The 9,461-nt window shown below is 43.7% G+C and overlaps 1 protein-coding gene across 1 annotated transcript in view; it reads left to right on the top strand.

Annotated features, from left to right (window-relative positions):
• Positions 1 to 1,726: 1,726 nt before the first annotated feature.
• Positions 1,727 to 9,461, top strand: part of CTTNBP2 (cortactin binding protein 2) — an 85,422-nt gene continuing 77,687 nt past the window's right edge. The window contains exon 1 of the mRNA XM_074903147.1: positions 1,727 to 1,867. Coding sequence (XP_074759248.1) covers positions 1,799 to 1,867 — 69 coding nt within the window. The 5' untranslated portion in view covers positions 1,727 to 1,798. The remainder of the gene's footprint in view (positions 1,868 to 9,461) is intronic.

The following is a 9,461-nucleotide window of genomic DNA, read 5'->3' as shown; positions in this document are numbered from 1 at the left end:
GTTTTAAAACTCCTGTGTTTAAAACCATTTTGAAGAGAAGTAAGTATGACAAAATACATAGGAAACAAATGACTTTTCATTGAGTTTCTCGATGGCAAAGTGCCACACATACAAAAAATATTTATACATAAAATAATTATATAATTGTCAAAATTTATAAATAAAATAATTATGAGTAATGTATAGTACTTTTCTGTCAATAAAGTAAGCAAGCAACAATATACCCTAAAACCAATTAAATGGTATTAAGATTTCTGGGAACTGAGAAAAACAAGTTGTTTTAGGCTCCATGTCATCAATGGAGTTTCTCAGCTTCGACAGTGGAAAGGATGCGAGCACTCACTAGAGTTATAAAAAGTGTAAAGCTTGAGTAGGAGGAGAGCTAGATGATTTTTAAGGAAAAACAAACCTTGAACCCAGAAAGCATCTGTTTGACTGGATTTCATGTGCCCTGTAATGGATCCTATACACTGCCTTCTGCTCACTCTGTTCAGTGTACATTTACATTACAGTTGGAGTTTATTCTGCTAAGAGCTCATCAGTTCCTCTTCTGGTAATGTAAAGGGGGAAAACTTCATGCATGGTTTTATTTACATCCTTAGGTACAGAATGCTTAAGAGCACTTGTTGCCTTTGATCAAGGGAAAGCATTGGTCCATTTCTGTCTGATCGTGGTGTGAGGGGAATTCCGCATAAACCTAGACCTGAAGCAGCCCTATGAACGGAGAAAACTGGCAAGGCTCAGAGGAGCCTGCCATTGGTCTAAGTTGCATGTGTCTGCAGAGTAAAGGGTGTTGGAAATTCAGCTTGTAAAAGATGTAAGTTGGTTCCAGAGGAGGGTACATTTGGATCGGTGTATAGCTCAGCAGGTAGGTTCCCATTGCGAGGGAAAGCAGCAGGGTAAGACCTTGAGGAACAGTCCCTGGAGACAGACAATGCAGCACAGATAAAGGGGTACTCCTGGGTGGCAACGTTTAGCCTGTGTGGTAGTAGGCTCAGCTCAGCAACCGAAACCTTCCTCTGGAGGAGTTCTAACAGGCCTGGAAGAGCAAAGGGTGGCCACAGGCCAGGGTGGGCTTCAGGGCTGGGGCTGAGATGTGAAAGTGTTGGGCCTGACCCATTGGGCCTGGATGAAGGTCCACCCTCACACAGGCTCTGAAGCCATCCTGCCTTGAAAATAAGTCCCTAAGCAATAAGTCCTGGCAGCAGAAATGTCCTCCCCCAGCCCCCTCCAGGGGGAACAGGGACGGAGAGGTGACCCCTCTGCTAGCACCCCCAGAAGGAAAGAGGCCCTTCCCTCAAGGGCTTCAGCTGGTTTAAAGATCTCACCGATCAGGTGAGCCAAGCCCGTTGTACAACCCCTTTTTTTTTCGCCTCATCCATAACCTTTCCTTTCATTCTCCTGCGTCAAGCCACGGGGGAGGGAAGGGAAGGAGGAGAGCGGTGCCTCCGTGGGGCCCGGGCAGCGCGGTGGCACTCCCCTCAGCCACCACTGCGCGCCGGCAGCCCGCGGCGGGGTCCCACTCCCCCTCCTCCGCCTGGCTCCGGGCCGCCTTATGGCGGTCGGGGAGAGGGCGGGTGGGGAAACCCGAGCGCCCGCCGGAGGGAGTCGCTCGCCTCGGCCGGAGGAGGGGGAGGCTCGGCTTCGTCAGCCCCGCCTGCGCGGCGCCGGAGGGGTTAAGCGCCCCCGCTCCCGGTGGGCTCGCTGCCGGCGGGGAGGGGGTTAAGCGCCTGGCGGTGGCGGCTGCCGCCACTCGGCTCCGCGCCGCTCTCCGCGCCGGAGCCGTTACAGCGGGAAGATGGCGACGGAGGGCGCGAGCGGCGAGCCGGGCTCTGGCGGACGGGAGGACTCGGCGGCCACGGCAGCGGTAACCAGCTTGGCGGGAGAGGGGGTTCGACCCAGCCGGGCCGAGGAGGGCTCCCTGTGGGCACGGGACGCAGCGGCGCTTGGAGACCTGCCTCCTCCGCTCCGTCCCTCCGCCCTCCTTCTCCCCCGGGGCGGGACGGGGCTCGGCTGCGGCGGGTCTCCTCTGCGGCGGGTCTCCGCAGCCGAGCCACGTCCCGCCCTGGGGGAGAAGAGAGACGGGCGCGGGGTCTCCCTCCCTGCCGGCCGCTCTCTTCCCTTCAGTGGGGGCGGCGGGTTCTCTCCCCCATTGTTCTTTCCTTCCCGCTGCCCCGGCGCGGGGTCGGCGTGCGGCGCCCGTGAGGGGGCACGGAGCTGGGCCGGGGTGTGTGTGTGTGTCTCCGCTCCCCGTTCTCTCTCGCACCCACCCCCTTTTTCCCGTCGCTTGCCACAGCGAGGGCGGCTGCGCCCCGTCTCTCCGGGCGGGCTGAGGTGGTGACAGCGGCCGGGGCGGTGGGACCTGTCACACCAGGGCCGGGGGAATACGTTGGTCTTTAACCCTTTGCCGGGCCCGCAAGGAGCTCGCTTTCTCCCTCCCATCGTGTGGCCTTTTCGGCGCCCGTTAAAACGGTGTCGGGTGGAGGCTGCGCACCCCTGGGCGAGCGGTTGGGCTCCTCTCTCCTGCTCACCGGCCCGACCCCTGGTAGGGGAGCGGGGGTTCATGCCCTGGGGCGGCCTTCTCCTTTGGGGGTCCTCGGCTCCCCACCCGTGCAGTGGCAGACCCCTCTCAGGCCGGCAGCTCTCCCTCGCCCGGCGCATCGCAGTCCTGGCGCGCTCAAACCTGCCTGGGGACCCACCGGGGCTAATCAACCCGTGTTAATCGCCTGGCTGACAGCCGTTGTGAGAGCGGGGTGGCCAGGTCCAAAGCGGGGCTCTAAGTGCTCGGCCTCGAGCGACATGCAGAGCTTAGGGCAGTAAAACCGCTGTGGTGCACGTTCTGCGTAGGATCGTTTCTGAAGGTGATGACCCCCGAAGGGGGGGCGAGGGGGCGGCACTAGTTTCTGTGAAATTGAGGTGATTGCTGGCAGGTTTTTTTTTATTATTTTGTTGTCTTTCAAAGAGGCATTAATTCTTATCTGAAACCCAGTTCCAACCGTGCATTTAACCTTCCTTACGTGTTTTAACTTCTGCGATGTTGTGGCAGTTGAGCTTTACTTAAAAAAAGTTAACCTTACCCAGTGAATATTTATAACATCACTGACTTTTAAAACAATGACATAACCATGATATAAATGAATATTAAGGTAAGAATTCATAAAACCAGACTATTAAATACTTGAAAGCCCTCATTTTGAGGAAAAAAAAAAAAGTTAATACTAAATTCTGTAGTATACTCATATTATTGCTGCCTTAAGTTTCAATTTTAAAAATTCAATGAGTAGCTGTAATCAAAAAGCACTCCAATAGTGTCCTGTTAGGCAGTGCAGTGTAAGCCACTCATGCAATTTGGTGTTCTCATTGTGTAAGGTAGGAGCAACAGCTCTACACTGCATGCTGCTTTTAAAGTATTTTTCTAAAACTGAAGAGATACTAGGAAGTAATCTTGTATTGCTCCCTAACAAAAGTAATAACTAAAGCAATTAAAAAAATTACTACTTTCTGTCTGCCTTCAGTCATTAAATATTTAATATTCCTTTTCGTATTTTTTTCCTTGCAGATACAGGTGTTGTACTGTTGATTTCATTTTATCTTTTGTATAGGAAAGTAAAAAGAACTCCTCTGTGCAATGAAAACATTCAAAAAATATATTTATACAGTGCTCCAATATTCCTTTTTAAGGGTTAATGTGAATAGCTTATTTTCTGTCTTTAAACTCAAGATACAGAATTATGAATTGGATCATTTTGCTTACCTTTAGGATGCCAGTAAGCATCCAGATAACTAGGTTATGAATCATGCTAAACTTCAGCTTATAAAGAATTACTGTTTTCAGTACAGTTTTAGATTTTTTTTTTTCAGTTCTCAGAATCCTGGTTGCACAAATGGTGCAGTAAAAAGCTAACAGTATTTGTGATAGTAATATGTTAATGTGTAAATTTTATGGTGTAAGCAGGAGATGTATGACAGAATGGTACAGCAGGGTTTTTGCTATTGCATTTTGATACACTATCAGCAAATCACTGGAAAAAAAAAAAGACTTTTTTTGCTGGTTTTAGAAGCACTGTAGAGAAGGATTAAAAGTGCCCTCCTCCCTCCTTTTTTTACATTCACCAGGGAATTTGACTGAAAAAGCCTAGACTGTTCTGTGGTGTGTTACGTTTAGGAGCAAAGCTGATAATCTTGTCATTCTGAGCTTCCTTGGATAGAGCACAGCATTGGTAAGCCCACCACTTCTTTCCCACAAAATATTGGTATTTTTATTGTGGTAAGGATGACAAGGAAAAACGACAGGGGAGTGGTTCTGGTTCTTTTTCATACCTGCACAGCTTGATTGCACTGAAGGCAGTGAAATTGTGTTGGTGCAATTTGGACTAGAATTGAGGGAAAACATATGTGTGTATTTTAAAACATTGCTGAATGACTTCCATGTGCATAATGTCTACCAATAATGATTATATAATAGCAAGAAATAATCCAATTTGACAGTCTTTTCATTGAACATCAGCCTGCTGTGCATAGAGGTCTGGCTTGTCATATGTTATAGCTTCAGTGTAGCTTTAACAAAGCCTATGCAAAGCCTGTTGTATCAATCAAGAAGTTTATTAAAATTATTCAGTAAAATTTCTGGGTTTGATTTTTTTTTTTTTTTTTTTTTCTTGACCAGTGGTCAAAAGCATAAATGTTATTTTTCTGTAAAGCTGTACATATAGAGGATACTGGTAGTGTGGAATCTTGGCTCCTTCAAAGTGAGTAGGGATTTTGCTGCCATCTTCGTTGGTCAAAATTTCATTGAGAGTGATCTGTGCATACCCAGAAGGATCAGTCTGGGTTGTTGTGGGTCACATAACAGTACAAAAAAGTTGCACTACAGAAAAAAACTGTCAGTATTTAAAAAAATAAATAAGATAAACGGAGAGAAATTCCATGACACTTTGTGGTGACATTGTGTAGGATATTATGCTTAGCTTGGTATATTCACTATCTATTGATCTGCAAGAATGCTCGTAGTAGAACTGCCATCTGGTCAATATAGTGAAATGCTAAATAATGGTTTGATCAGATCAATTATACAGGCTGATTTAGATCAGTTGGAATGATTCTTATCTGAAAAATATTGCAACTAACAGAAAATGAGACCATAACCCTTTGAAAAGCAAAGACTATATCTCTTACTAGGGATTACATCCAGGAAAATGGTCACTTGTAAAAGGACTTTGATTAACTACCACTGTCCTCATCTGAATACAAGTTCTCAGTGTAGTGTTACTGTTCGGAGAAGTTATTTTCATCTTGTCAGATATGTGAAGCTGTTATGGCGTTCCAACATGTAGGTGAGATGCAAGGGCAGCACAATTCTGTCTTAGTCCCGCTGCTTCTCTGTGATGTTCCATCTTGCAGTGACATACTTCAAACCTCTGTATCTCCTCCCCCTACTCCAAACTGCAGTGTTGCCTTTCCTGTGCCTTCTACTCCACAACCTGCAGCACAGTCTTTCTTCCCTTGTGATGGTCCTGAAAGATGAGAAAAGAAAGCCACTGAATGTAGTCCCCTTTTGTAAATGTTCCTTTCTCTTCCAAATGTGGATTTCTCACACTGTCTGTCATTAAAGATGAAGTGCAGGGGGGCAATGCTGTGAGACGGGTGTGTGAAAGTGGCATGGAGGTGCAAATCTGTAGGATGCAGTATGTCCTGTTGTTTTTCAAACTGCTTTGACTTCACTTGTGTAAGTGTTGCTTTGGCCTCAGAGGTGATATAGCAAGATAGGAATAGAGATGGAAATTGGGACAGGAAGGAAAGAGCTCAGGAAGACAGCAGTTTGAGTTCTGCCTCCACACCCATTTCTACTCATACCAGAGAAAGGGTTCAGTTGATTTACAATACCTGTGTAGCCTTGAATATGTAAATGGAAAGTGTCAAGCTGACTTAGGGAAGAGGTACTGCCTCTGTGATAAGTAAACTAAAGCTTTCTTGGGCATTGAATTTTTGGTTGTATTGTAGCACAAGGTAAGGTGTAAAATTCTGGAAGATTTCAAGATAGCCTCTGGAAAACTTCTAAATATAGCTTCAACAATGTGTACCTGTATCTGGATCTAATTATATATACTACTTACCTTAGAAAGGACTTGTCTGAAAGCTACTTTCTGAATGGAAATTACCTGTTAAATTTAAGTAAGAGTTTAAACATGGTTATTGAATGGTTGTGGGCCTAGATCCATAAAAAAAGACTTAGTTGCCTAACTTGCACTGAAATAAAAAGTGACTAAGTACCTTTGTGGCTGTTAATAGATTGCAAACATGTTTTCACAGCTATGACAATATCTGGGTATGTGTAAAGGTCAGTGTCTTACTAATTTTGGAGGGGTCGGGGGCTGGCTTTTTTGTTTCCAAAATAAATTTCCCAGTTTTGAGGTATATTTATGGTTAATGTTGAATCTGTTAAAAGTTTTGCAGTTAGCTCAAGCCAAAAAAACCCCACAGCAACTAAACAAAACCTCCCCCATACCTTTTAAAGAAAACCTTTGACAAACCTAGAAAGTAAGGGAGCTGTGCTTGGGGAAGAAAAGGGCAGAATAAGCAAGTAACTTCATGATCCAATAAAAGTCACTGAGCTAATTGATGGGCATAATTAAATGTGTCTACAGACCCCTCATGATCCATCAGATATGATTCTATGGAATTTTATGTAAATCCTGGATGCTAACATCAGATGATATGCTCTTCAGCAAGAAACTCAGTCCTAGTTGTGGAGCAAGTTCCACAGCACTGCTTTTCCTTGGAAGACATTTCTCTGCCTTCGTCTTTGTTTCCGTTGCCAGGAACATTCCTACAGGTCACATCTTACTTCTTAAGATCATTTTGGATAGGGTGGAAATGGATTTGTGTTTTTGTATCAGATAATTTTTTAGGAAGCATCTTACCCTAGTTTCAGACTAAAGAACCAGCCTTCCACAGCTAAAGCAATGAATTGTGGTTTTCCCTGAAGTATTCATGCATACTTATGGATATTATAACCGCTTCTTTTAATACGCTCTCCATTTGCAGAGTTTTCTTTACTAGAAAAGTGTTAGGATTAACTTGACCACATAGACATGTCTATGTTGAGCTAGGTATTGAAATTTCCTTTTATAGTTGAAGTAAGTGCTTAGAAGGAATAGCTTGTTTTAGAAACAGGTTTGTGGGATTCTCTGGTTTTGAGTGAAGTGACTTGGGCAGCTGACTCTTGGAGGTATGGATGGGGTTCAAGACACTTAAATTTAAGTGTATACATGTATGCAAAGTGTATAATACCGTATTACAGCTTGTGGAAATCTGACCAATACAGTTAGTGGAGCCATGAGCAAATAGTTCTGGTGGCTGGTTAGCTGAATTGATTTCTTGGCTGTTTTGACTAGACTAATCAGTTCTCCGTTGAAAATAAGAGGACATTAGGTACCTAGCTTACATAGCTCATACCTACCTTTAGGTGTCTTAGTCCTGTCTAGTGATCCTTATGTGATACTCCAGGGTATCCCAACTGGCCTTCTGCTACCAGTTCAGATGGTGTGGATTATTCTCCTAAATCCTGAATTGTTTCTGCCTGTCACAGAAAGATAACTCTGATTCCCTGGACATTTCAAATAGCACTAGATACTTCTACATAGGCAACTAAATAGAATTAGTCAAAACAGATATTTATACTTGGTCAGATGAGTTGTACCTGGGAGACATACTTGGTGTTGTAAAGTGTATGAATCGGTTGTGCTTCCCTGATGTAGTTGTTTCATGGGTCTGACAGATGTGAGGCCCTCATGATATTAAAAGTTTACTTTGTATAGCCTAATAATAACTTTTTTATTTTTAGAACCTCATCTTTGTGAAAACTCAGGAGGATTCTTGTGTGTATTTAATAAAACTGAATATAAAATATATAACAAATGTAGATATGTACCTTTTCATTCCCTTCTGAAAGGACCCTCTTTATTTTTTTTTTTTTTTTGACAGCTTTTCCCTATCTGTTTTCTTGTACAGCATTTTTATACTTCTCCCTACCCCGTCTTTCCGATTCAGCCCTCAGTTATGCTCCACAGGTTTCTTTCCCAAGTCCTGGGTTATTACCCAGCTCCATCTTTAAAAAGGCTATGTAGCTGCTTTCTGCTCAGAAAAAAGTTTGTTTTCCATGATCATTTGTGATTAATTCACAGCTAACTTGTTTTTTGCCTCTGTTCTGCTTAGGGAAAGTACAAAGCTGTGGTTTTTATACTTTACCTATACAGACTTCTGCTGAAGGCAGCAGAGTTTGTAACAGCTGCTGTGGTAGCGCAGTGAACAGTGCTTTAAGCTCCTGAAGTTGCCGGTACTGTCAACTGGGCTAGATCAACAGAGCCAAACTATTGGCAATGCCGATCCCTCACAAGAATTTTGGTGTTTTTTTGAGGAAGGGTGGTGGGATAAATTTAACCCTAAAGACTTTTACCATCTTTGCTCTAAATAACTATGCATGTGGCATAGAGTCCCTTCTGTTCCTGTGCCTCTTGGTGGCCTTCCAATTTAATCCTCTTTCTTTCTTTTCCAAAGATGATGGAGGTGGGAAAATGCCTGGTCCAGATTGATCACTGATGTCCTAAACTGTTCTTCTCTTGTTCAGAAGAGATCCTTTTGTCTTCTTTTTGGCTCATGGTAGAGCTTGTTTTCATCTTTGGCAATTCAGGTTGTCATTTTGCCTGTACTCTCTTCTTGTGCTGCATGCACAGGTAGTTGAATGAGTTTTAGCTAATTAACTGTTTGCTGTATTGTCAGTGCACTTGCTGCGAGGTAACACACACCCCTTACAAAACTGATCTGAAAAATAACGTGGAGTCTGAGAGTCATAGAGGACTGAAGTTGTAACTTTATTCTTATAAATCAAATAAACCAGACATTTAAAATCTGAAAGAGGTAGAGGAAAAAAAATTCTCTTGTGTTTTGGTTGTGTATGCTAAATGTCACCCTGGGGTAACATATTCATGTATGTCTGATATAAAACCAATATAATGGCTTGCTTGGTTACATACTTGTTAAATTGTTGGTTAAATTGTTACAACTTGGCACTCTACCAGATGTGTTGAAGCTAAACCCCAGATGACACATATGCCATGAGCTACTAATGCAGTCTTTGTTTTCTGGAGATCTAAGACTTACTGTTCCACTGGAAGATGTTAGGAAGATTACTTTTCTAGATCTAAACAACAGTTTTCTCTATGACTTAGGAAAACAGTGCTCCATCTGAATAAGAACTTCAGGCAAGCCTGCCATGACTGACATCTCGATCCCCAGAAGATGGCAGCGAGTGTTTAAGAGGAAGGATAGTTTTATTTCATTATATGCTTTATCTACTGAAATCTTAAAAATATTTTTACAACTATGCTTGAATACATTAAATCTTTATGTATTTTGGTCCAGTTAGGGTAAGCTATGTTGTGGCTCCGTAAGTGCTGATTCAG

The sequence above is a fragment of the Athene noctua genome, chromosome 3 (assembly GCF_965140245.1).
Source record: "Athene noctua chromosome 3, bAthNoc1.hap1.1, whole genome shotgun sequence".
NCBI classification, from domain to species: domain Eukaryota; kingdom Metazoa; phylum Chordata; class Aves; order Strigiformes; family Strigidae; genus Athene; species Athene noctua.
The sequence above is the reverse complement of the archived record's forward strand: the minus strand, read 5'-3'. Positions and strand labels throughout refer to the sequence as shown.